The 27740-nt window shown below is 33.4% G+C and overlaps 1 protein-coding gene across 2 annotated transcripts in view; it reads right to left on the bottom strand.

The window, feature by feature from the left end:
• The window catches only part of MAP2K4 (mitogen-activated protein kinase kinase 4), a 179681-nt gene that overhangs the window by 19886 nt on the left and 132055 nt on the right, over positions 1 to 27740 (bottom strand). For both annotated transcript variants that reach the window (XM_044676684.1, XM_044676683.1), the window contains 4 exons: positions 24961 to 25080; positions 12515 to 12634; positions 10411 to 10462; positions 2013 to 2140 (listed from right to left, as the gene is read on the bottom strand). In XM_044676684.1, coding sequence (XP_044532619.1) covers positions 2013 to 2140; positions 10411 to 10462; positions 12515 to 12634; positions 24961 to 25080 — 420 coding nt within the window. The remainder of the gene's footprint in view (positions 1 to 2012; positions 2141 to 10410; positions 10463 to 12514; positions 12635 to 24960; positions 25081 to 27740) is intronic.

Below are 27740 nucleotides of genomic sequence, written 5' to 3'. Positions count from 1 at the left end.
CTGGAGTCTGAACACTTGGGGTAAGTGTTACCCAACCTAGGTCTTAGTTTGGAATTCCCTTCTCCAAGGCAGCCCATTTCACTTTTAGATGTTTTTAATGGGCAAGAAAGTTTTCCTTTCATAGTTATTGGTTTCATGAAATATATTTATGTCTCTGTAACTTCTCCCCAATGTTCCTACTTCTGACCTTTGAGGGCAAGTAGAAAAAGTTTAATTTCTCTTCCATATGATATTCTTCAAATTGAAGGAGATAACTATAAAATCTTCACTACATATTTTTCTCCTCATGTGGCAATCTCAAAGTTCTTTTCCAAGGAGAAAAAGTTTTCAGATATTCTTGGGCTTATTATCATAACTGTAGAAATGCAACTGGTAATAGGACACACAATCCTTTACATACTAACTCTTAATGAGGCTGAGGACAGCATTATTTGGCTACAAATGACTGATAGTGAGCTTACTATCACTTATAAATATCATAGATCTTTTACAGGTAATATTAAACAAGCACATCTATACTTGTAAAGTTGACTTTCAAAAAACCCATAAAAGTAATACTACACTTCTACCTATTAAATTGCCTCTTCTTAGATGTTGACCAGTCCAACAGCTATTCCTGTGAGTTTTATATTAATAGAAAATTGAAAAAAAGATGACATTTACATTTTTTACTGAGTCACTAATTAAAAATAAAAATGTTGATTATAATTATATTATGCATAAATCATATAGTTATATCACATTTCTTTATCCACATCTATGATATATGAGATGTGAGGCATTAAACAGTTACAGACCTTTAGATTTAAATCAACCAAAAAACATTAGCCAATGATTAAAGATCCTTCAAGGAATATACCTTGAAAACAACTTTTTTCTAACTCTTAGAAGAAATAAATAGGAATTATAAATGCAAAGCAAAGAAACTTAACAAAACATGCCTTAGAGTTTTAAGTCATAAAGGAACTACCAAAGACCCTAGTCCAGATGGCCATGAGTAAATTCTATTAAAAATCTAAAGATATGCCATACAAATTATTTTCTAAAACTGACCAGCTAAACACTCTACCAAATTATTTTTACAAAAGAATCAAATATGGTAATAACACCTAAAATCTGAAACAGAAAAAGCAATGTCACTAATGAATACTGATAGAAAAATTCTAAAATACAATTTTAGGAAAAATTTAGAACGATATGATTTTGTGATTTTTCCAAAGTTTTAACTTGTCTCAAATTGCTTGTGCCCTAAAGAATTCCCTTAAAAGCCCTAAAAAATGTCATAAGAAAAGATCAAAGGAAACACAACTTCTGTTTCTTCTCTGTAATCTTTGTGTTAATATTGTGCGCAATATTTATTTGCTAAAAATATCAATAATATGAAAATAGGTCTTGATCAATGACACATATAAAACCCAGTGGAATTTGCGTTGGCTACGGGAGGTGATGGGGAAGGGGAGGGAAAGAACATGGATCTTGTAATCATGTAAAAATATTCTAAATTAATTAATTAAATAGAATTTTCCAAATTAAAAAAAATTATTTGCTAAAAACTCAAGGTCATGAAGTCTGCTCAAAATGAAAACAACATCATCAGCATCACCATCAGTATCACAAAGCCCTGAGCTAGACAAGCATTGTATAATCACAGTATAATCACAAAGCCACATAAAAAACACAGCCCCTGTTTCCAAAGAATAAATTAACTTGGAGAGACAGAATAGACACAGAGAAAGTTAATGTACACTGAGAAAATTACACATAAGTGCTAAATTAATGGCAAAGAGAGTGTTATAATGTTCAGGGGATAGAAAGATCACTTTGGAAAATGGAGGATTTGAGTTGTGTTTAGCAGAATTTATTTAGGTAAGTGGAGAAGAATTGGACAAGGACATTCTACATAGGAAATACACAATGAAAGGAAGAAAGTGCCCTGAGAGGTAATATAGCAAAATTTATCAGTTCACCAACAGGATGATTAACATATATACCAACTGAGACATTAAACTTACTGCCATGTATGGCCTGCACCCAGCATCTCTTGTTTTGGCAATAGAGTCCACAAGTTGTCCACTAATACCAAAATCGCAAAGTTTAATATTTCCACTTCTATCCAGAAGAATATTAGAAGGTTTAATGTCTGTAAAAGATAAATGAAATTCACAACATAAAGAAGTATCAATTTAATAAAAAATGATAAAAATGGTATAGATTATGAATAGCAAATATTAAATTATTATTTAATAACTCCAATGCTTACTAGCTATGTGACCTTAGGCAAGTCATTTCATAATTCTGTAACCTATTTTCTCATTTGTAAAATGGCGGAAGGAGTGTAGACTGGTCCTTTCTGGCCCTGACATTTAATAAATTATATAACTGTGATTTCTATCGATACCAAGAAAAAAAACATGCATTTGCTTTAACATTTATACCTTTCATTATAAAAACTGAACATGGTAAAAGTTGGCTTTGCAGGATACAAGCTGAAAAATCTATAGAGATGGATTAAAGATGACTTCTCTTTTAAAATTGCCACTGCCTTCAGATTCTGGAGCATGAAGTAAAAATCTCATTTCAAATAAAATTAGGAAAATATGAGTTTTCCAAAGTCTTTCTTTTTAAACATAAATAGTAGTAAAAGCATGTTATAGAAAATGTTCAGGCAATGTTTATGCCTTTTTACAGAGATAAGAGGATGGGTTTGGCACAGGATTTTTGAGGAACGTAAGAAAATATAAGGTAATGGGGTCACCAGGGATATTACAATAAACTAAGGGGTTTGTGGGAACACACTTTAAGATTTATGAGAGACTGGACCAGGGGGAAGAGACCAGAGTTTTACTGGATCTCCACAGGAATGGCAGTTGATCCTAACTGTCACCAGCTTCCACTAGACCAGAGTATAGTAAAAGGCTAACAAGATAAAAGGGACTTAATAGCTTTAATTATGTTAGACTAAAAGGTGGGAAAGGATTTCTATACTAAAATCTAAGGGATAGAACCACAGGGCAATGGGAGGACTTATTCTACTCTTACTTAATGATCTAAACTAACAGGGTCCAAGGAACTATAAATGGAATCTTTGGGTTTCTGCCTCAAACCTGGAACCTGCCAGGCTTGAGTGCAGCTAGGGCTTTGTGGCTTTGGGATTCTCACTGCAATCCACTGATGATCTCTGGATGCCAAGAGCCAAGGTTGTCTCAGGAACCAAGTAGTAAGGGTTTTACACCTCTTCTCTTGGCTCTGTAGATCTTGTCCTTTACTAGATGCCCCACCCGACAGGATCCCAGGGGAAAACAGGATGCAAGGTGTCCTTTGCTCTGAGGTCTCCCAGGCTGGCAACAGTTTTGCCCACCACTAATGGAGTCCACACACAGAGCACAGGCAGACTTCCTCCTCCTTCATTCCAACCTGGAATTCTCAGCTCCAGCTCCTTCCTGCTAGGTACATCTTAATTCCTAATAACTAGCTAATCTCATCTTACTCATAACAGGAAGCTATCAGGACACATTTTTATATAAGGAAGTGATAAATGCAAACAAAGAAGAAAAGAAATGTAGTACAAAAGACATACAGCAAGCATAAAGTAAGAAAAATGGATACATGTTCAAGTCCTATGCCTAACGTTTAACTCATTTGTGACTGAGAGTGAGTAACTTAACCTCATAGTCTCTATATGTCAGTTGCCCAAAAGAGAATAACCTGCACTGAGTTTAAGAATTACCTATTCTGATGAAATTACCTATCTCTGTCTCTCTCTCTTTGGGTCTCTCTGTCTCTATATGTTTCTCTCAAGGAACTTCCTCTATCAAATGTACCTTCCTTGGTAACTTAAATCCTAAGAGGGTTACTTAGGGAACAGAAAAACTAAATGACCTGCGTCTGCTTTAGGGGTTACACACCCAGATTAGATGTGGGACTTCACTATTTGATTGAAGTTATCTCTAAAGTTTCAAGTTACTTCTTAATTAGCCCTCATCCTTCTTGACCTTTCTACATTTGACACTGCTGACTACCTCCTCTGCCTGAATATTCTCCTCTGCAATTTCATAGCACTAGTCTCTTAACAGTTCTTATTGTACCTGGCCATTCACAATCCCTGAATCTCATCCTTTACATATTTGTCAAAGCATTGACCTAGGCTCTCTCCTCTTTACTCTTGACACTCTTATCAGTTTTAATGGGTTTTAATAATTTCTACATACTAATAGAAATATAAAATCCAGAGTTTCAATTCCACATCTCTTAACTGCCTATTAGAGATTTCAAACTGGATGTTCTCAGAGACATCTCAAATTCAATATGTCCAAAAATAACTATTTGGGTTCAACCTATTTTTCTAGCTTCATTAAACAGATTCTATCAAAAGTGTTCCTTCCAAAAAACTTTTTGAACAATCTGTATTATTACTCTCCTTTCCCAGCCTTCTTGGTAGAGTGCTACCTAAACCTCTTTCAAACAGCAGACACAAAAAAATAAATAAAGGGTAAACCTGCAGCCAAGGTCAACTGGATAAATTATCTTTGTGCTTTTCCACCATTGTCTCATGTCAGCTGGCATAGTAGACTGGCATTTAGAGAATGATTTCCTTTTTCCCTCAGATAGCTATCCTGGCACAAGAAGATTTTTATAAGATATTGAACCTGGATTATTTAATAGTATCTTAATTTATTCAAAGCAATCTACAGTGGTTTTTCTGAGTATATGAATGGTGCATCCAAGAGATCATATGAGTAATTTTAGAATGAAAAATAGCATTCCTTTTTTTTCCCTTCAGGTCCCAGAGTGTAGTATGGGGCTGTGCCCTTAGCCAAACTGCTACTAATATTACATCAAGAAAATTATAACCCTGGCTTTCCCTTAACTCTGTGTGTGTGTGTGTGTGTGTGTGTGTGTGTGTGTGTGTGTGTGTGTGTGTGTGTTTGTGTGTGAGAGAGAGAGATAGAGAGTGAGCGAGCGCTAGGTAATTGGTTTTTTTTAACCCTTTCGTTCTGTCGTAGAATTTAGACAAAATATCAGTTCCAAGGCAGAAGACTAGTAAGGGCTAGCCAATTGTAGTTAAGTGACCTAGAAAGGAAGTGTAAGAGGCCAAATTGGAACCCAGGACCTCCCATCTCCAAGCCAGACTCTCTATCCCCCTAGCCACCTAAATGCCCCTAGTTAATTGCTTTTTAACCTTTCCAAATATATTAAAAACCATTTTCATGTGACTATTTATGAATCACTTAGAACAAGAAAGGCACAGTTATTCTCAATGTTGTGACTGCTTCTTGTTACAAGGTTCCATTTCTGAAATCAGAGACCCTGAGGCAGTATGCTATAGTGATAAAGAAATGACATGGAAATCAAGAAGACTTGGGTCCAAGGCCAGCCTCTGACATGTATTAGAAGTGTGACATTAAGCAAATCATTTAACCCATAGGTGCCTTAAGCAACACACTAAAGACATAAATTGCAGAAAAGTTGATCACTGGTACTGAAATTCTTCACCTGAGAATTTCCTATGCCAATGAAATCTTAGGTCCAGTCCCTATGGGACCAACTGGGGGGAGTCCCTGAATCTGAACTGAGCCTACACACTGGCCTTTTCCAGTGGACTCTATGTTTGATTCACTTCTAGGGCTCTAGCTCCTTGCTAAGGGCATGCACAGTGAGAGGTTTGTTGTTGGTCTCTTAGGTCCTGTGATGAGAGAAGAAGGGCTGTGCCAAAGAATCAAAAGATCAAAGATCAGGAAGCCAGCTGTTACTCGAAAACTCTCTAATTCCAAAGATATTTAGGAATAGTCTTCCTCTGGTATGAAATTGACCCTTGACTCTCAAAGACTGCTAGAAAAACCTCAAGCTAGATCTACTACCTGAGGCCCAGGTTAGCAAAATTCAAAGTGATTCATTCACTGATGAGCTTGGCAATCAGGTGATGAATTATTTTGGTCAATATAAATTACAAAATGTATAACACAAAATGACCCCTTTTCCAGGAGTAGAAAAGCAGAAAATAGAATTTTAAGTAACAAATAAGAAACTCATTTTAGAGATTAGAAAGCTGAGACCTGGAAAGTTTAAGTGATTTGCCCAAGATAACACAGTATGGTAATAAGCTGTTAGAATTTTTCAAAAACTATGCAAAGGGAATAAGAAATATGATTTTATGTGATATTTGGTGATTTTTCACTTTCAATATTTCCTAAGAATAAAAGCAAACAAGGGGGCAGCTAGGTGGCTCAGTGGATTGAGAGACAAGCCCAGAGATGGGAGGTCCTGGGTTCAAATCTGGCCTCAGATTTGGCCTAGCTGTGTGACCCTGGGCAAGTCACTTAACCCCTATTGCCTAACCCTTACCACTCTCCTGCCTTAGAACCAATACCCAGTATTGATTCTAAGACGGAAGTTAAGGGTTTAAAAAAAAAGAATAAAAGCAAATAAAAATAATTGAAGGTTGTAAGCCACAAACTCTTTCAAAGTAGGTTAAGTACAAAAGTCTATGTAAACTATGATACGATGTTCCAAACTAAGAAACATAAGTTGGCATTATGTCAATTTAATGTAAAGTTAGGCTCATGAGAAGATTGTGAATATTACATTGGAAAAAAGAGTTTAAGATTAAGAAATGAAAGAGGCAAAAGGTCTGTACATTATTCAGAAGACTAACACTTGTGTTTGATGAACACTTTTCTTCAAGTTGAGTCAGAAAATGATGCCATGGTGAACACAACATAACAAAATACAAACAAACAAACAAAAAACCAAAGTTGACTATACCTTAATAGACAAAAAATGACTGGTTACAGAGGTAGCAGTCATCTCAGAATCAGCTGTCTCTGTGCAGTCAGATCATCAACTGTTTAAAGGTCAAAATAAATATGAAAGTGGAAGAAAAGATTAAGATGAAAAGATACCATGTGTGATTACAGCAGCTCCAATCAGAGCTATTTTTAAATAAGCTGATGACTATTAAAAAGTAGGACAGTAGAACAATGATTAGGACATTTAACCAATGCAAAACTGTTACAAATATTAGGAAGACAAAAAAACAATTTCACTACTAAGTTGCAATATGACAAGCCAAAGACAGTAAAGGTTTTAGAATACCAGTTCTTTTGTAAAGCAGAGGAGGATGGAAACTAGAATTGGTAGTGCATCACAAAAGAGAAATAAATAAGCAGCCGAGAAGAAAACAAACCTGCAAAGAGAGCTTGGCATAAGATTCAGGTATGGCAGATCGCCTCCAGAGCATTTATAAATTGAAATATATGGAGGATAACACATTCAAATGCAGCTAATTAGATTAAGCAGCTACTATATGCACGGCATTGTGGAAACAAAAGCAAAAATGACCTTCAAAAGTTTATAAGCTACTGAGGGACAGGGGAGAATTTGACATGCACCCAGATAAACTGAAAAGGTAAGGGAAATTGAGGGCAAGGAGATTTCCAGAGAAATTCCCAACAAAAAAATCCAAGGAGAAAGGGTCTATTCTCCTTTAGGAGGAGGATATCTAAACTATGCCTTATAAGAATTTTGAATAGTGGTGGAAATGAGGAGAATTCATTGCAAACGTTAAAGGCAGCCAACATGAATGCATATAAGTTGGAATCATCACGTTAAGTTTGATGATTGGATGAAGAAGCTATGTATAAAGGGGAGCAATGTGAATAGAGGCTAGAGTATAGGTGGTTAGACTAAAGAGCTTCTATTTTATCCTATAAGCAAAAAGGAAAATTTTCAAGGATCACATAACCAGTATGTATCAAAAGTGGTTTTCCTGGATGCAAGACCATTGCCATAGTACATAATGTCATACTGCCTCAAACCTTATATGAACTTGGTTTTTGTGATTAATGTTGCTTAAAAGTGTTTTTAATATTTAAGTTCTATGAATGAGAAAATAGTACTTTATGGCAATTTGTGTCAGGAAAAAATAATTGTAAGGCGATCAATGGTATAGAAAGAAGCAGCAAGTAGAAACATGGGAAGTTTTGACCACTTTAATGAAAAAACAAAAAATCATCACTAGTTTTATATGATTCACCCCCAAAGAATTAAATGTTAACGTATTATTAAAAATTCCCTTCCCCAACTACCCCACCTCTCCCTCAAATCAACCAATGACCAATCATTAAGTGTTTATTCTGTTAAGTAGAGAAGGCTCTGCTGGGAGTTATGACAAATATAAGCAATATATACCTCTGCCTACATAGAAATAAGACTAATAGAGATGAAAGAACAGAGAATGTATAAAATATGTTCAATTAGCAGGTACTATAGCCCTCTGATGATTTCCTCTCTTAAGAAACTTCAATGGCTCCTTATTACCTACAGGATAAAGAAATTAATATAGCCAGAATCTGCCCCCAAACTACTTTAATAACTTCACTATTCACTGCTACCCTACTTAAACCTTTCACTTAAGCTAACTTGGTCTACTCATTTTCTCTTGAGTTTTTTGTCTCCTATTTCTCTGCTTTTGTTCAAAATGGCACACTGCCTAGTTATCAGTTAATATTTTTATTTAACTATGTATACATGTGTGTGTTTGGGTCTTGTCTCTCAATCTTGCTGTAAATTCACTCAAGGAAGACACCTTGCTTGATTTACCTGTCTTCCTTCATAGATACTGAAAAATTATTTTGAACTCTTCAGTTTAAAATATAGAGGCCTTCACAATCTAGGCTAGTTATACTTTTGACTTTATTCTCACCAATTCCTTACATTAACTTATCACTCCATTTTGTCTGGTCTAGTCGTACGGACCTCCATGTAATTGAAACTTCCATATGTTTTTGCATCCTCCAATGAAAGTAGCATAGTGCTATGATACCCATGAAAGATGCTCAATAAATTTATAGTGAATGAAGGATTAAGGTCAACAATAACCTGCAAGAGTATAAATTAAGTAGAATGGTATACAAAAGTCAGATTTTAAAGAAATGAAAGAGTAGGTGGAGAGGAATAGAAGCAGCAAGAAAAGCTTATTTATTCAGTTAGTTCAGCAGTATAGAAATGAAGGACAGATAGCGAATAAAGCTGAGGAGTCTGTAGGATAAAGCGAATTTTTAAAATATTGACAAAAATATAAATATACATATGTATATGTGTGTGCACAAGTGTGAATATAAATAAATGTGTACACGCACGCACACACACACACACCCTCCCCTTACTCACTCTCTAAATCAGTGATTCCCAAAGTGGGCGCTACAGCAATACAGGGAGGTGGTGATGGTCACACTTTTTTGTATTACATTCTATTCTGAGTTCTACAAATAGTTTCATTATTTCCAGGGAGCCCTAAGTAATATTTTTTCTGGAAAGGGGGTGGTAGGCCAAAAAAGTTTGGGAACCACTGCTCTAAAGCCATAAGAAGATGAAGAGACTTAAGACACTAAAGAACCAGGAGCTAAAAGCGGAAGCATTCTCCCTAAGGATACAGAAACAGAACGAAGGCCAAAATGAAAGGACTAGATTTACAGAAGGAAATGGAATATTATTTCCTTTGAGGCTGGAAAGAAAAATATTAATATTTTATTATTATTATTATTATAGCAATAATTTATATATCACTTTAAGGTTTACAAAAAAAATTTACATATGCTCACTGATTTAAACCACTTTAATTTACAAAGCACTTTCTTTCTAACAACGCTGTGAGGTATCTACCACAAATATTATTAATTTTCCCATTTTACAAATGAGTACTTGCCCATGATCACACAACTAGAAAATGTGTCAGATAGTTCTTAAATTCACTACTGTGCTTATCGTAATGTTTTAAGAAAGATGTATTAAGTGAAAATAAGAATAAATAAAAGAACTCATGCTGCATGAGAAGATGATGACTTGATGAGAGAAGTAGCCTGAAAAAGTTAATGGGCAGATCTTACAAAGAAAATAAGAAGAAGAATACCAAATTAGGCATCTCAAAGGTAGGTAGAACAATGCCTCCCTAATGATGAGGAGCAGTTTTGTCCAGGCTGGTATACTGTTGAAATGAAATGATGAAAAAAATTAACTTACACCCTTTATTCCACTTTTGACAGTATGTGGAAATTTTCATTTGACAAATTTAGTTCTCTGATCTAACTTTAAAAGTAGTAATATTATATAACTATTTTATTTCTATATCAAGAAAAACTGGTACACGATGAACAAAAAGGACATCTTAAATACAAATGATGAGCAGGTTTGAAGTCATTTCTTTATTTATGTTAATAAGTGAGACTGAACTATCAGGAGTAAAATGGATATTTTTCTAAAGAGTAGCCTGTGCCTGCCTGCTGCCAATGATGCAAAGCAGCTTTCAAAGAAAAATTATACCATAATATATGTGGCATAATTTTCAATGATATTTCAAAATAAGGGGAAAAAGTTAATTTCTTTTCAACAAAGAGAATGCCCATGCCTACCTACCTCTGTGAATAATTTTCAAGTTTTCTTTTAAGTGGTTTAGTGCTTTCACAGTCTAGAAAAAAAAAGGTAGAAAGAGAAATGAAATTTACGTCAGTTAGAAAAAGAAGTTACACTTAAATATCCTAAGTTTTTAAAAGCTGATAATTAAAGTATTTGTAACCTATTATAGTTAGATGATAACTGATTGTAAAACGTAGTTTCTTATATTTCCTTGCTGTTTGACATTTACAGAAAATAATATGTGTTTTATAAACAAGTCAATGAAAGTTATATTCATCAGCTTTTTCAGGAATAAAAATGTCTATCATAAAACAGATGAGAGAGAATTATCCTCCATCCATCTCACCAAAAGGGTTTCTACTAGTAATTTTAAAAAGGACCATTTGTGCATATCAACAAATCTTGTTTTTAAAAAAAATTCCTGCCTCCCTCTCCCCAAACTAGAAAGTGATCCCTCATAATAAACAATTTATTAAAAGCAAAAAGAAAAAAATATCAAAACTAATTAATACATACAAAAAAATGACAATATATGCTCTGTTCCTCATTCATGGACAACCGCCTCCCACCCCCATCACTACCACCTGCACCCCTGCCACACTGCTGAAAAGGCAGTATTTGTTCATACCTGTTCTTGGGTGAAACTTGTTTATAATTTTGAAATATGCATTATCAAATGTTTTGTGGTGGTTTTTATTTCCAGTTATATTGTTATGCTCATTGTGAACATTTTTTCCTAGCTCTGTTTACTTCTGTTCATGAATAATCATGTGTCTATGTTTCTCAGTATTTGTAACATTCTTAATTTCTTACCATACAATATTCCATATATTCATGTACCATAACTTATTTAGCAATTTCCCAAATGAAGAGCATCCACTTTATTTCAATTTTTTGCTTCTATAATGGATGCTAATATAAATATTTTCATGAAATTGGAAGATGTCTTTGGAATACTGCCTAATAGGAGAATTGCTAGGTCAAAGATATAGATATTTTATATACATAGTTCTAAATTGTTTTCTAGAATGTTTGTATTTGTATGTTTAATGTATTTCTTCAACCCCTCCATCATTTATTCTTGTATTTTGCTATTTTTACAAATTTGCTGGTCATGAGGTAAAACTTCAAGGTTGTTTTGATTCTTTTTTTTTTCAAACAATGATTTTCATTTTCTTTCATGTGGTTGCTAATAGTTTTTAATTCTTCTTTTAAAAACTATTTGTCTGGACCCTTAGATAGCCTCCTGTTAGATATCTATATATTTTGGACATTATTCAAGATTTTTTTTATTCATATGTCATGAACTTGTTGGTAAGTCTCTAAAAGTTTTATAAATCTATGAATTTTTATTCTTTTGCTCTTCTAGTCATATCTGGTTGGTTGGAAATATTAGAAATAATCATATTACTGTGGGTACAGTTATTAATAAAGCACATTTTAAAAAAAGAAATATTAGATTGCTTGTAAGATTACTATGATCACTAGAAAATTAAGTTAGGGGAAATAAGAAGTAGGACTTCTACATTAAATTTGATAGCATACAAAGTACAAAACATGAACAAAATCATTCTGAACATTTTGAGGATGATAACTACAAAGAGTATTTCATAAATTTGAGGACAAGATAAAAACAAAAGTGGTGAAGGAAGGGGTAAAAAAAAAAATCAACCAAAATTAATTTTTTCAAGTCATAACAAGTTCTAGTACTGGTTCACTAAATCTGTTACTGAAAAATCCTTGATATATTAATTTTTTCATACACGATCTCTAACCCTTTGTCCAAATACCAGTTTGCCCCAACCAAATTAGTTTCAAAATAATATAATTTACTTATTTTTACTGGCCCTTGTGGAAAACTAGAAGCTCTGCTATACAGTTATTCAACAGCCCAGTTGTAAAACTGCTTCTAAGAAAATATTATCTGCCTAATCTCATGTTTCTAGAGAACCAAGTAGGGCTTGTCTACAAACTATAAATATTCTCTAAGAACTTTCTGTAAGGAGATATGTGGATGTGATGGTCCAGATGACTGTTTTTGGTAAATCTGAATTTTTATTTAACAGAGATTTAACATTTGAAATAATTAAAACCAGATACTTACTGCTAAAGTGATTTTGCCTAAAATTTCTTCTGGAATAACATCATCTAATACACTATATACATATTTGTAAAACTTGTCAAACGAGGTAGACATGAGTTCCATACAGATCCAACAGTCACCCTAAAAAAAAAAATTAAGTCAATTATCTTTAAATTATATATTACCATTATACACTGACTTTAGATAGTAAATGAATCACACTGGATGAGAATGTTTTTTTTAAATTTCCTTCTATAACATTTTATAACAGGATTATGCAGAAAAATCCTGTATAGTCTCATAAATGCTACATATATTTTTTTAAACTAAGTCTACTTTTCCCTTGATTAGGCTGTAATAGGGCCAGGGACTATGTTTGAACACAGGAAATAAAATTTTTGATGAATTTCTAATTATTTCTCATAATGAAGACATTGTTCTATCTGGAAAAACACAAGTTGATACTGGTCTCATTATAATAAATCAATAAATTACAATAAATATTTTGAAATATTTGAAAATATATACTATAAACTAAAAAGAGAAATGAATCATTTTTTAAAACATTAAACCTTACTAGCTGGATCATCAGAGAATTTTATAACCAGAAAGGCTCAGAGATCATTTCAAAATTAGAAACCAAGGTCCAAAAAGGTTAAATGGCAAAGAATTTATTAAGCCAAGTACCATGCAAGGGCAAGAGATACAAGTCAAAAAGACAGTTTATACACTCACTTCTATTCTATTCTATAAAGATAACACAAAAAGGAAGTTTCATAAGAAAGGCAGCTAAACTACCCAAGCTGGGACAAAGCTTCTAGGGAAAAGAAGGAAAAGTCTCTAGACTGAGAGGGGAGTTGAGAGTAAAGGAAGTATGGCCCCCAAACATTGTAAAATGGTAGCTCACATGAATTTAACCAATCAGAAGAGAGGCATCTTCTAGGCTAAGATAAGAAAGCTGCTGGAAAGGAGATGGAAAAGTGAGTATTCTAGATGAGTTTTATGAGGGAGGTGGGGTGTTAGATAATGAAGAGAATTAAAAGTCTATTACAGTCAGTTCTTGTTTCCCTCTTCACCAACTGTGTAAATAATACACAACACATAAGATTCAGAAAGTATGTGTCAAGCTGAATTACTAGTTGTAGAAAAATTTTAACCAATGTATCAGCACTATTACCAATGTTATCTTCTAAGGAAAAATGAGGAGAAATTTTGTTATGGAAATGATTCCTTGTAAATGGTATCAGTTTTAACAAAATCTGTTTGTGGGTTAAAAATATTGGTGGGAGTTTGATAAATGTCCGGTGAACAGTTTGGTAAAACACCTCTCCTTATTTCTTCGGAAAAGAATAAGGATAGAAAATAGGAGGTAGGAAATAATTTGCTATCTTTCCTAAGCTAAATCAATTATTAATCTCCAACACCTCCTTAAAAGTATTTCTTCTTCCTCAACTCTCAATGGTGAAAATGTATGTCATAGTGACACAGACAGTTCTCCTGCACCCTTCAAAGTGCTGAAAAGAAAAGTCCTCAGTCAGGCCCTTTTCCCTCAAAGTGCTGAGAAGAATACCCCCCCGCCCCGATAGACTTTTTCTCAAATCCAAACTGTCAAAACTCAACTGTCAGATCCTCTTGACAGAGATGGAGATGGAGAGGGAGAGGAGAGGGAAAGGGAGAGGGAGAGGGAGGGAAAGGGAGAGGGAGAGGGAGGGAAGGGAAGGGGAGGGGAGAAATGTGACCCAGAACCCCAGAACTCTTGCTCCCAAAGAAATCAGAGAAATGGAGTCCCTTTCTTAACTGCCTCTTTCTGTTTTATAGTCAATCTCTTAAAGAGCTGGAGGGTCAATCTATCTGTTATGGTCTCTTAAAGAGACAGAGTGAGATTAAGTAATTTCCTCTAACATAAAAATTCTGCTCTTAACAAGACAGAGTGAAATTAAGAAAACTCCTTATAACAGATCTTAACTGCATCTCTCTGTCAGAGTCAAATCCTGGCTCAACCATTGCCAATTTGTATCACTTGAGGCAGATTACACTTCCTCTTTCTAAACTTATTTTCTCATCTATGAAATTGGGAAAAAACAGGGTATATCTGTGTGTGTGAGTAATGCACTATAAGCATCTAATAATAATTCATATTAAATATCTTTAATTACACAGTGTTACATAATTTAAACTAGCTTTCTTATATTATTCTTTCATAAAGAACCACCCCAAAGTCCCATCTTGGCATGGCAACAGTCCTGAACTCTTGAAGACACTGCCAACTGAATACAAGCACTGACTGATCATACAACAATGGAAAGACTTCAAATAAAGTTATGGTAAAAGACTATGTTTGCTTTCCAAGGACAAGGCTAGATTATGAAGAGATGCAGTACAATAATCACTTGGTGATGAATGCACTGGTCCTAACAATCCAAGGCAAGAAAGAAAAAAATAAACAAAAAACACAAACTGGCTCTCAATCCTGCATGAAGCCCACTTTTCAGCTTTGCAGTAAGAAGGTGAGAAAAGGGAATGAGGGGGCCAAAAACCAATGTTTGCAGACCATTTATAAGCATTAACTTTAATTGTTGATTTTGGAAATAAAAATCCTTTTCGCAATTACCAACATTAGTGAAAGAACTGAATCACTGCAATGCTAATATTCTTGTTATAAATAAAATCCAAAAAACATAAGGACTTTGTAAGTAATTAAGTAGAAGGAAGTTCTCACAGGTTCTTATGGAATTGTTTTACTGTGAATCTGAACATAAAACTTGATCCTCTTATACTGTCGGGTTCAATGGTAAACATTTGCAGAAAAATAACCACAAAGATAACAGCAACCTAAACATCAACATTATAGAGGATAAGAAAGTGAAGAAATTCTATGGAGAAGTTTTAAAAATTTTTACAAATTAAATGAACATGGACTTTACCTAGTGGCAATAGAAAGCTAGGCATGGGGAAGATGGAAAGATTATTGGAAGATACGGTTTCTGAGCAAGAAAAAAGAGGAGGTGATAATATATAGTCTTTAGAAGCATTATTTCATTTATCCACAATATTTTCTTTAAGAAGAAAGTTGATCACTCCATAACGGCCAACACCAAATAACATCACAAAAATAAAAATAATTATATTCTAACAGGAAGCTAATAGTTATAAATATGGAAGTCATTTTTGAGTAAGTTATCCTTGTTGTACAGTCATACTGTTTATTAGAGCAAACATCAAAATCAATACCATGTCTAAAAAAAAATTAAAATGTAATTAAAATAACTCTAGCAAACTAAAACAAGCTATTGTAAGTTAAAAAATGGGAAATTAATAATAGAACAGATAGCAACACAGATTATTACAATTTCCTAAAAATTCAACTAATACTAATTAAGAATCACAACCAAAAGACTTAAAAGAACCAAAAAATTGACTGAGCCAGCAAATACTCGATTTTCTTGCCAACTCAACAAAGATGGCAAGCCAAGAACAGCATCAATTTAGAATATAAAGCCATGTCTTAAGTAGGACTGTTATTGCATCATAAGAATAAAAAGAAATCTTTTTAATTGAAGTTTAAAGTTCAGCAATAAATCTGCTTAAGTCAGATAATCCCAAGAATTTTTAATGATAAAACTGGAAAGAAAACTGATAAAAAATGGAAAAAAATTTGTCAAGATTTCATTAATAATTTCTATATCAACAAGAGTTGGACCACCTAATTATACACTTAACATCACAGTACTTGGAAAGGAATAAAAACTGCAGGAAAGGAAGGGGTGGGGGGGAGATGAGAAGAGCAGCAGGGAAGAGTCCAGAGAGGGACAATCAGCTAAACCAGTGGTTCCCAAACTTTTTTGGCCTACCACACCCCCTTTCCAGAAAAAATATTACTTAGTGCCCCTGGAAATTATTTTTTTTTATTTTAATAGCAATTAATAAGAAAGATAAATGCACCTGTGGCCATCACCGCTCCCCTGGATCGCTGCAGCACCCACCAGGGGGCGGTGGCACCCACTTTGGGAATCACTGAGCTAGACCAAGTATACATGGTCTACATGATGCATGCTGAAGACAACATAAAAGGAAGCATAAAGGGATACTGCTAGTCTTTTTTAGCCAATGATAGAGGAAGCTTTGAAGAAATTTATATACTTCAAGGATTCTCAGAGTTTGCAACAATTCTAGTTGGTTAAAGACAGGAAACAAAAGAACAGAGATGACAACTTCCATGGCAACTAAAATTTCCATCAAATGTTATAATTATCAGAGAATTTTGTTCCTATTTGGTTTCTGTCTTTTCTCCAGATGACATCCTGTTGGGCATCTTATTTTATTTCTTCCTTAATCTTAATGCCTTACCTCTGAAATTACCTTCAATTTATTCTCACTGTATCTTGCATGTTGTCTCCCTATTTTAGACTATGAGTTCCTTGAGAGCAGGGACTAATTTTTTCCTCTTTGTACTTCTAGCACTTAGCACAATGCCTGACACATAATGGTGCTTAATAGATGCTAGGTGACCAGCATTTTACAGAAAAGAAAATGAGGCTTGCACATATAACCACTGCTAACTAGCATAAAGAATTTGCATTCTGAAAAAGAATATAACCTGAATTTAATTTCAAAGTTGAAAAGCAGTTTTTTAAAAATGAAGTATGCAGAAAGTTTAGTGATAAAGCTAGTGAAGCCAGATCATCCCAAGAATATCTGAACCACCTTTTCTGGGGTTGCAGGGGGAAAGGGGAAATGCTACAATGACCTTTTTCCTTCTCTTTATTTTTGAGGTCACTATATATGGATCCTCTTTCTCTCAAATCTCTCTCTCCATAAAGCACATTCCACCCCCAATAAACACATATAACAAATAACCAAAATCAAGCAAAATACAGCAGACATTTGACCAAAAAGAAGTATCTTAATCTGCTCCTTAAATCTCCTATCTCTGTCAGGCAGGGGGCATTATCATTCCTCTGGTGTAGTCCAATCAATGCAATTAATTGCAATGATCAGAGATCTTAAGTCTTTCAAAATCATTTTTTTAAAAAACAAAATTGCAGCTAATGTATAAATCACTGTAATTTTTATTTGCTCCCTCTTCTATGTTCTACTTCCACAAATGAAAAAAAGAAAATCCTCACAATGAATATACACAGTCAAGGAAAACAAATTCATGTTGGCCATCCCCAAAATACACGCCTCCTTTTCACACAAATAAAATTCGATCTAAACAATTGGAAAAACATTAATCGCTCATGGGTAGGCTGAGCTAATATAATAAAAATGATGACCCTACCTAAATTAATTTACTTATTCAATGCTATACCTATAAAACAAACAAAAATATTTTATAGAACTAGAAAAAATTGTAACAAAATTCATCTGTAAGAACAAAAGATTAGGAATATTAAGTGAAAAAAAAAAAAAAAACAACAGTGGCCTAGCAGTAGCAGGTCTTAAACTGTACTATAAAGTAGTAATTATCAAAGTAATCTGATACTGGCTAAGAAATAAAAAGATAGCTCAAAGAAATAGACTAGGTGTAAAAGACCTCAGCAATCTAGTGTTTGACAAATCCAAAGATACCAGATTTTGGGATAAGAACTCACTATTTGACAAAATCTGCTAGGAAAATTGGAAAACAGTATGACAAAAATTAGGTTTAGATCAGTAACTCACACTCTTTACCAAGATAAGTGATTTAAATACAAAGAGCGATATTATAAGTAAATCAGATCTATGGAGAAAGGAAGAATTTATGACCAAACAATAGACAGAGAGCATTTTAAGATATAAAAAGAATAATTTTGTTATATTAAATCAAAAAGGTTTTGTACAAACAAAACCAATGCAACAAGATTAGAAGAGAAGCAACAAATTGGGGAAATTTTTTTATAACAAATTTCTCTGAAAAAGGTCTTATTTCTCAAATACATAAAGAACTAAGTCAAATTTATAAGAATCCAAGTCATTCCCTAAATGATAAATGGTGAAAGGACATAAATAGGCAGTTTTCAGATGAAGAAATCAAAGCTACCAATAATTATATGAAAAAATATTTTAAATCCCTCTTGATACTTGAAATGCAAATTAAAACAACTCTGAAGTACCACCTCACATCTATCAGATTGGCCAAAATGACAATAAATAAAAATAATAAATGTTGGAGGGAATGTGGCAAATTGGGACACTAATGTATGTTGTGAATGTTTGTGAATGTGAAAGTGTGGAGTTGTGAATTAATTTGACCATTCTGGAGGGCAATTTGGAATTATGCCCAAATGGATATAAAAGAATGCATACCTTTTGATCCAGCAATACCACTACTAGGTCTGTGTCCCAAAGAATTTTTTTTTAAATGGGAAAAGACTTATTTGTACAAAAAAAAAAAAATAATAAAATTTATAGCTGTGCTTTTTGTGGGGACAAAGAATTGGAAACCTCAAGATGTCCCTCAACTGGAGAATGGCTGAATAAATGTGATATATAATGGTGATGGACTACTATTGTGCTATAAGAAAGAGCCAACAGGATGATTTCAGAAAGAACTGAAAAGAACTATATGAATGGGTGCAAAGCGAAATAACAGAACCAAAGCATTATACATAGTAATTGAAACAATGTGGACTGCGTGAATGTAATAAGACTTTGTTACTAACAGTAATACAACAAACCAGGAAATTCTGCAGGAATTATGAAAAAGAATGCTATCTATAACTAGAGAAAGACCCATTGGAGTAGAAATGCAGATGAAAACATATGGTTTATCATTTGTTTATTTGGGTATATGATTTGAGATTTTGGTTTTATAAGATTATTCACTTACAAAAATGAATAATATGGAAATGTGTTTTGAGTGACAATACTTGTTGAACTGACAAAACTCAGTTGAATTGCTTGTCAACTCCAGGAGGGGGGAGGGAAGAAAGGAGAAAGACAACATGAATCATGTTTCTTTGGTTCCTCTAGATTTCAGACAATCTCCATTTCTGCATTTTTTAACATGGACTTATTTTTGTTGTTGTTGAGGTTTGTGAAGTTCAGAATAATAAAATAATAACAATAAAATACACACACAAACAACATGTCTCAACTCTTTCAAAAAGTAGAAACACATACATCAAGATCAAAATCCCCTAAATCAAGATGAGTACAGATCAGAGTTCTTAAGTCTTTAAAAGTTGTTTAGTTAATTTCTATAATTATTATTTATATTAAATACTAGTTTCTATGAAACTGTACCTTTTGGGGACAGCTAGGTGGTTCAGTGGATTCAGAGCCAGGTCTAGAGACAGAAGGTCTTGCATTCAAAGCTGGCCTCAGACCTGCTTTGTGACCCTGGGTAAGTTGCTTAACTCCCCACTGCCTAGCCTTACTGCTCTTCTTCCTTGGAACCAATACACAGTATTGATTCTAAGATGGAAGGTAAGAGTTTTTTAAAAAAGATATTGTTTTTTACAACACAAAGGACTATATTATATTCACATACCATACTTTGTTTAGCCATTCTCATTACTTTCCACCACATAAAGAGCTACTATGAATATTTTTCTATGTATGGGCCATTATCCTTTCTTTAATCTCTTTGGACCATATAGGCCTAGTAGTGATATCAACACATCAAGGAGTATTGAAAAGTTCAATAATAGTACAAATTTGAAATCATACTACAAAGCAAAAATCATTAAAAAATTATTGTGTACATGACTTGAAGAAACAATTGAACAAAATAGTGTACGATACAGTAGACTCAAATTAGTAAAGCAAGAATTCAATTTGATAAAAACTACAGGGAAAACTAGAAAAGAAATGGGCAGAAATTAGATTTAGACCAACATCTCTTACCTACCTTAATTTTTAAAAAATCTAACATTGGGGGCAGCTGGGTAGCTCAGTGGAGTGAGAGTCAGGCCTAGAGACAGGAAGTCCTAGGTTCAAACCCGGCCTCAGCCACTTCCCAGCTGTGTGACTCTGGGCAAGTCACCTGACCCCCATTGCCCACCCTTACCACACTTCCACCTATGAGACAATACACCGAAGAACAAGGGTTTAAAAAAAAAAAAATCTAACATTTACATAGTGCATTAAGTTTTGCAAAAACTGTATATTTCATCTCATTTATGCTCATAACAATCCTGTAGGGAAAATTACATTATTATTCCCACTTTATAGATGTGGAAAACTGACACCAAAAGAGATTAAGTAATTTGCCAAGTGTCACACAACCATTATCTAAGGTAGGATGAAAACTCAGATCTTTAATTGATTTCGAGGCTAGGTTACATCACCTACTGAGAAGCAGAGATGATGAAGGAGAGCACATACATAGAATATAAGCTACTCCCAGTTGCTATATTTCACATAGGCTATGTGGTAGAATGAAAAAATAAAGCTGCCTAAAAATGAAATGGGCTGCCTTACAAAGTCCTGTATTTTCATCTATCAGATATGCTGAAGACCATATTCCTATTTTGGGTTGAAAAATGACTTGATCTCTAAGGATGTTTGATTTCTGATAAAGGGTGAGATTGGGAGAAAGACAGAAAAAAGAAAAAAAGAGAGGTAATATGGAGATATTCCCTAGTTTAGCGTATTTTCTACATTTCTTACTCTGAGCTTTCTTTTTTCTTCAAAAATAACATTTTTAAAAATAAATTCTATGATAATACTAAATTCTGAATGTTTCTATGGATATGAATGAGTTGGGTTTTATAACCTAATTTTGTAAACCAAAGTTATGACTTTTATTATTTAGAACCTGAAAGTCCCTTGCACAAGGTAGAACTATCAGATTACCTTTATTTCTCATTTCTCAGTGCTTGGAAGTGACATTTGAATTCCACATTTCTCAGTGCTTGGAAGTGACATTTGAATTCCACAGTTCATAACTGTTTTGAGATCTAACATCAAATCAAATACATTTCAGGGGATAAGCTATCTATATTATCTATATCTATCTATTATATAACTGAAGTCAAATTGCATTTAAAATATTACAAACAGTTTTTAAAGACTATGTATGAGCAGCATAAAAACTGAAAGCAACCCAAAGAATGTCATATATTACTAATAACATGTGCCTAAAAAGGTATTAAAAAATATAATCCAGGAAATAAAAGATCAGAAAAGGAGACAAGAACAAGACACAACAAATGAAAAACCTGAGTAACTTAGTGCTTCCAAGATTTTAAAAGGCCTAGGATATATCTTTGTTGGAGGATTTATAGAGGAAAAAAAATAAACATTAATACAGAATCTCACACAGGAAGAGAATGCATTATTTTTAAATTTCTGAGCTTCATAAAGACCCCAAAATGAGCCTTTCCACATATGAAATAGAAGAGAAAAAAGTATTATATTGAAAATTTATGACTATTGTGAAAAGAATGTTTTTATTTTCAAACATATTAATAAAAACAATAAAAACACTCCTCACAACTCTGTAAAACAAACAGTTCCTCACTGTAATAATAAATTCAACATGTAACTTGTCTTGCTTGACTATGGTTTTAATCTGTAAATTTATCTAAGATTTTCTTAAATATTTGTATCTTTATTTTTTGTCCTTTTACTAATTTATTAATTTGCACATGTTTAAAATCATTGAATAAAATAGTACTTAATTCTTATTGACGTAAATGGCTTTCTTATTTAAAAAAATTTTTTCACTAATCTTCATATTTTGAACTAGCTGATCAAATTCCATTTTTCCCTTTCTCCTTGGTGATTCTATAAAGTTTGATCCTACTATTGCCTCAAATGTTGAATACACAAATCAGGCTTAGACTTATCTTCAAATAAAACTAAAACAACTGATTCTTTTCTTGGTTTGTGATAGTTCATTTAAATATATTTGTCCCAACATATCCAAACTGAAACTCATTTGTTCTTCCCTCAATTTTTTTCCTCTATGTTTTCTCTGATTGAGCATTCCTTTTTCAACATGTGACTAGATTAATTGGACTACTTTTATTATAGGAAGCTTTCAGGTCTCAAATATGATCATCTCTGCCTAATTGGAAACAAAGAATAAATGAATGAAAACTTCATATCCAAATCATTTGATGAAAGGAGGCTAAACTTTAATGACAAAAAAAAATACCAATGATTTCTAAGCTATACCAGATCAGATTCAATAAACACTTGTTATTTGGTATCTACTATAAAATCTACACAATTTCTACATTTCAAGATACTGTACATATAAATAGATTTTAGTCAATTAAAACAAATATTTATTAAGCATCTACTGTGTCCAAGGAAGTGTAATTGGCATAATGGGAAAAAAAATTAAAATGTGAGATATAATTACTTCTCCCAAAAAGCCTCAATTTAATTGGAGAGATAAAACTTATACACATAAAAAGATTGTTAGAAATAGAAAAGAAGCATGTAATAAAAGTATAAGGGAAAGAAGGGACTAAGCCTCTACATAGTGCCTATTATATGTTAAACACTGTGCTAAGTACTTTTTACAAATATATATGTTGGGTTCTCACAATAATCCTGTGAATAGGTATTATCACTATTTTAAAATTGGGAAAACTGAGGTTGGGATTCAGTGGCTTGCCCAGGATTATATCCCTAGTGTATGAGGCCAGAATTGAATCTGGGCCTTCTTGACCAGAGGACCAGAATTTTATCCACTATCTCACCAACTGCCTCTGGTATAAGCAAAATATAAGCTCAAAAAAGGTAAAGCTGCCTTTAGGGAAATAGAGGGATTGGAATAAGACACTGGATTTAAAGAGAAAGAAGTGTAAGCATTTTACAGAGTATGATAAGAACAAATTCAGAGGCATGGGAGCAAGAGTTTTTTTGTTTTTTAAACCCTTAGCTTCTGTCTTAGAACCAGTATTGGTTCAAAGGCAGAAGACTGGTAAGCCCAGGGTCACACAACTAGGAAGTGTCTGAGGTCAGGTCTGAACCTAGGACATCACATCCTTAGGCCTTAATCTGGAGGGTAACCAATTGGGAGCATTATGCTAAAACTAAATAGTGAAAGTTAAATTAACCCCTTCTTTCCAAGAAGAATAAAATATAAGATATATTACAACAAAGGCATGAATAAAAGTAAAGTATTTACTAGATCAATAAAATAAGGGATAGCTTGATTTTAGGATGTCCTACTTGCCTACAGAAAACTAAAGCCCACAAAGTCTAGTCACCAAAACCAAAACCACCCTTCCTCCCAGAGACCAAAGGGAAATTCAGAGAAATAAACAGGGGTATAATAAGGAGACGTCAGGGAGAGGTCCAGAGAAATCAGCTATGTTCAAATTGTCCAGAAACAAAAGCACAGGCCAAGGCAAAACCCCAGTTGGAACATCAGCTCTCTTCAAGCCTCATACTCCAAGTGAACTTTTGTGAACATTCTAAGAGTTCTAACTGCCAGGAAGTTTACAGTTGATTCTTGCAAGAGCAAAAGCCTCTGTTGCATCCTTGCATTACAGTACACATAATGCTAAAACAGCTATCAAAGCAGTCTAGGTGTTAAAAAAAAAAGTTTGGTTCCTCCCTAGTTTGAGGGAAGAAGAAATTATCATAGGGTCCAATGAGGGTAGAAAATAGACTCTACAGAATTAGTGTAACTGGTAAAGAAATTTTTTTAATTCATAAACTGGTAAGAAGAATAGTTTTTAGAATAGCTAGGTCAGTAATATGCTAATATAAAATGTTGATTCCAGGTGATTCAAAAGAGTGGAACAAAAATAAACAGCTGCCAATCAATTAAAACAAATATTTACTAAGCATGTGTTAATAAGTATATGAATTTTGAAGTAATCAAGAATAATAGCTGAGAAAAGATAAAGAGGAAAAAGGAAGCCAAAAATATACAAATAGAGCTGTACAACAATGAACTGGCTGCTTCATAACTCTCCATAACTACAAGAAGTGAGGCAAAAGTTGGGTAAACATGTCAGAAGTATTATAGAAAAGATTCCTGGGGCAGCTAGGTGACTCAGTGGACAGAGCACTGGGTTCAAATCTGGCCTCAGACACTTTCTAGCTGTGTGACCCTGGACAAGTCACTTATTCCTAACTGTCTACACTTCTTATAGTTCCTCTGCTTTAGAACTGATACTTATATAGTTTCTAAGACAAAAAGTAAGTTTTTGTTAAAAGAAAAAATTCTAATACTAATTAGACTAGATAATCCCTGAGGTCCATTAGAGCACAAAGATTTTATTCATTTAATTTTAATAAGGTGAAGTTTCTTCAAAATGACAAGATTGGACTTGATAATCTCCCAGAATCTTTTCTAGCTATAAAACTGATCTCTTATGAACATCAGAAAGAAAGAATGGAGCTGGATATAATCAATAATAAAAACTATTAACTTCTCTGAGTTTCCTAATGTGAAAAGTGAAAAATTTGGACTAATCTCCTAAATCACTACTAGCTCCAAGGCTAGTGGTCATCTAATTTTCTTTAATATGATGGGCATTCTATTGGTAAAAGCCACAGGTGTTCATTCATACCTCTCTGAAGAGTGCTCCATAAAATTGAACAATATAAGGGCAATCACTACTCCGCATCACCACATCCAAGTCCATAAGTAGCTGTTTTTGTTCTTTTTCATCCACTGTAGACCGAATTCTCTGAAAATATAATTATCATGAAAAGTTATTTCACAAAAGCAGAAAATAACCATTTCTGGAACCTGTTTTTAAGACTTCTACCACAAATATAGATTAAAAACAAGTTCTACTCTGAACGTTCACAAAAAATATCCTAAGTAATAAGAAAACTTTCTCAAAATGAAAAATCAATTCAATATTTATGCTAACTATTCATCAATTGAATCTACTAAAGACATTTCAAAGATTCATTTACTGAATGACTAGGGCAATCTGACACCAAAGCATATACTGAAAATGATGAATTATGCAACAAGAGACATATGCTGTGAAAATTAATGTCTTTATGGCATCTATAAAGAAGCTAAGTAAAGGAAATACAGGAAAAATATAAAATAAAATACGTTTTAAAAGGTTTTCATAAGAGAAACTATGAGTAAAAGTGATTTGTTTTAGGGCACAAAGCTATTCAGGATCAAAACAAAGAACTAAAAACCTACTTCCTGACTTCCAAATATTTTCTCCTAGACCAGATTACTTAGTGTTTAAGAGCAAAAATCACCAAAATTATAGACATAAACTAAGGAAGGTATAATGTAAGGAAAAATGGTAAATGAGGGTGAATACCTTGTCATCACTCTCTTCATAAGTTGCTTTAAAATGGCATGTGCTACTCCTAGAACATAGTGATGGTTCCTAACTACCCTTAACACTATATGACACTCTTCTAAAACAATTTTAAGGCAAATGCCATAAATTGAAACAATACACAATTATTAAGTGCCCAATATGAACAAAATTGTGTTAAATCCCTAAGAATGATCACCAGACATTAGCAAGGGCTACAAGAACTTGAAGAAAATTCAGACTATGAAATTAAACCAGAGTAGTATCTCTGCTTATGCTAGAGATAATACTGATTTTTAAAACCAACAAAGTTCTTTTTTTCCTTCTTATCATGACATTCACAATCTCAAATTCATTAATGCAATTTTATAACATATTCAACAAAAAAGTCAGTAGTTTAAAAAAATGAAAACATTGTCTAAAATTTCAAGGCACTATTCCACAAGTGTCGTGAAAAAACAAGACAATCAAATGTATTTTCATTTCATAGATGAGAAAACAAATGTAAAGAGAAATAACTGCCAACTCAGGAGGTTATGCATTAGCTTAAACAGAAGAAGCAGATGTTTCTTTTACTCTAAGATAGGTCAAATACTTCCTCATTAACTATTGTTTTCTGTGTGAATTTATTAATCATTATAGGTCTATATTTGCAAACTTCATTTTGTATTTTTATTTCACAAATTAAAAAATAAAAGATAAGAGCAAACGTTTATAGAAATCAGAAATTTTTCCACCACTCTCTTACTATCTCAATGTTTTGTTCATCTAACAATCAGAAACTTTGGGAATTTATCTTTCATCCAAAAAAGACATTTCAGAAAGGCCAAAATAGCTAAAATCTAATAATATTTAGAGATGTTCATAAACTTATCATGCTTATTTATTCAAAAATTTTAATTACACTATTTCCTGGAGATGAAAGAAAAGTATAAGACAACTTTATTAGAAAGATTTTGGTTATCAGAATCATCAATGACAAGAAGGAGGTGAAGGAGAGGGGTAGTGTAGTGGCCAGCTCCAGTCAGCAATAGTAATACTAATTTGTTGGGATGGGGAGAGAGACTTCTCATTACTATATTTCTTTAGACACATGAAAATGGTACTCTGAAAATCCTTTATTGCTATGGACACTATTAAATGTCTTAAATTAATTGGGTCTGTAATATGAATATGTATGAAACTTCGAACTCCTCCCTCTCCAGGTGTGAATTTAATCATGTTTAAAATGAGAGGATTATATTAAATAATATATAAGATCCCTTCCAGTTATGAATTCTGAAATCCTGAGAGTCCTAGAAAACATAATAAATCACATGTTATAACCAAAACTTTAAAAGAGAGTAGAACTGCTTTTTGGAGAATTTAGAGGAAAAAAAAGTCTTTTCTACAAGTAATATTCCCTTCAGTGCTTACAATGGTAGTTCTATATGTACACAGGAAATACTCAATAAATGTTTTTATGAATAAAAAGATGAGTAAATTCAATCAATAGTTTGGAGGTCAAAATCCAGGAGACTAGGTAGTGTAGCACGGGTATTAAAAACTTGTGCTAGAGGACAGCTAGGTGGTTCAGTGGATTAAGAGCCAGGCCAAGAGACTGGAGGTCCTAGGTTCAAATCTGGCCTCAGACACTTTCTAACTGTGTGACCCTGGGCAAGTCACTTAACCCCCATTGCCTAGCCCTTACCACTCTTCTGCCCTGGAGTATATTGACTCCAGGACAGAAGGTAAGGGTTTAAAACAAAACAAAACAAAAACAAAAACAAAAACAAAAAAAAAACTTGTGCTGGCTGCCAAACTAGAATAAAATATAACCGGGAAATATTTAACAAAACAAATAAAAATACAATACAATAGATTATGTTAATTTGTAATTGATCCATTTCAATTTGAGTTTGATACCACTGGTATACTGGATAGAAAGGATAAATTTTGGAGTCAAGAAAATAAATTCAAATTATGCTTCAGACACTAGCTGGGTGATGGGTTGGTAAATTGCAGCCTCAATTTCCTCATCTGGCAAATGGGGATAGCACTAATATCGCCATCTA

Source organism: Gracilinanus agilis, chromosome 4, assembly GCF_016433145.1.
Source record: "Gracilinanus agilis isolate LMUSP501 chromosome 4, AgileGrace, whole genome shotgun sequence".
In the NCBI taxonomy this organism is placed as follows: Eukaryota; Metazoa; Chordata; class Mammalia; order Didelphimorphia; family Didelphidae; genus Gracilinanus; species Gracilinanus agilis.
This window is presented reverse-complemented; position numbering and strand designations above follow the sequence as displayed.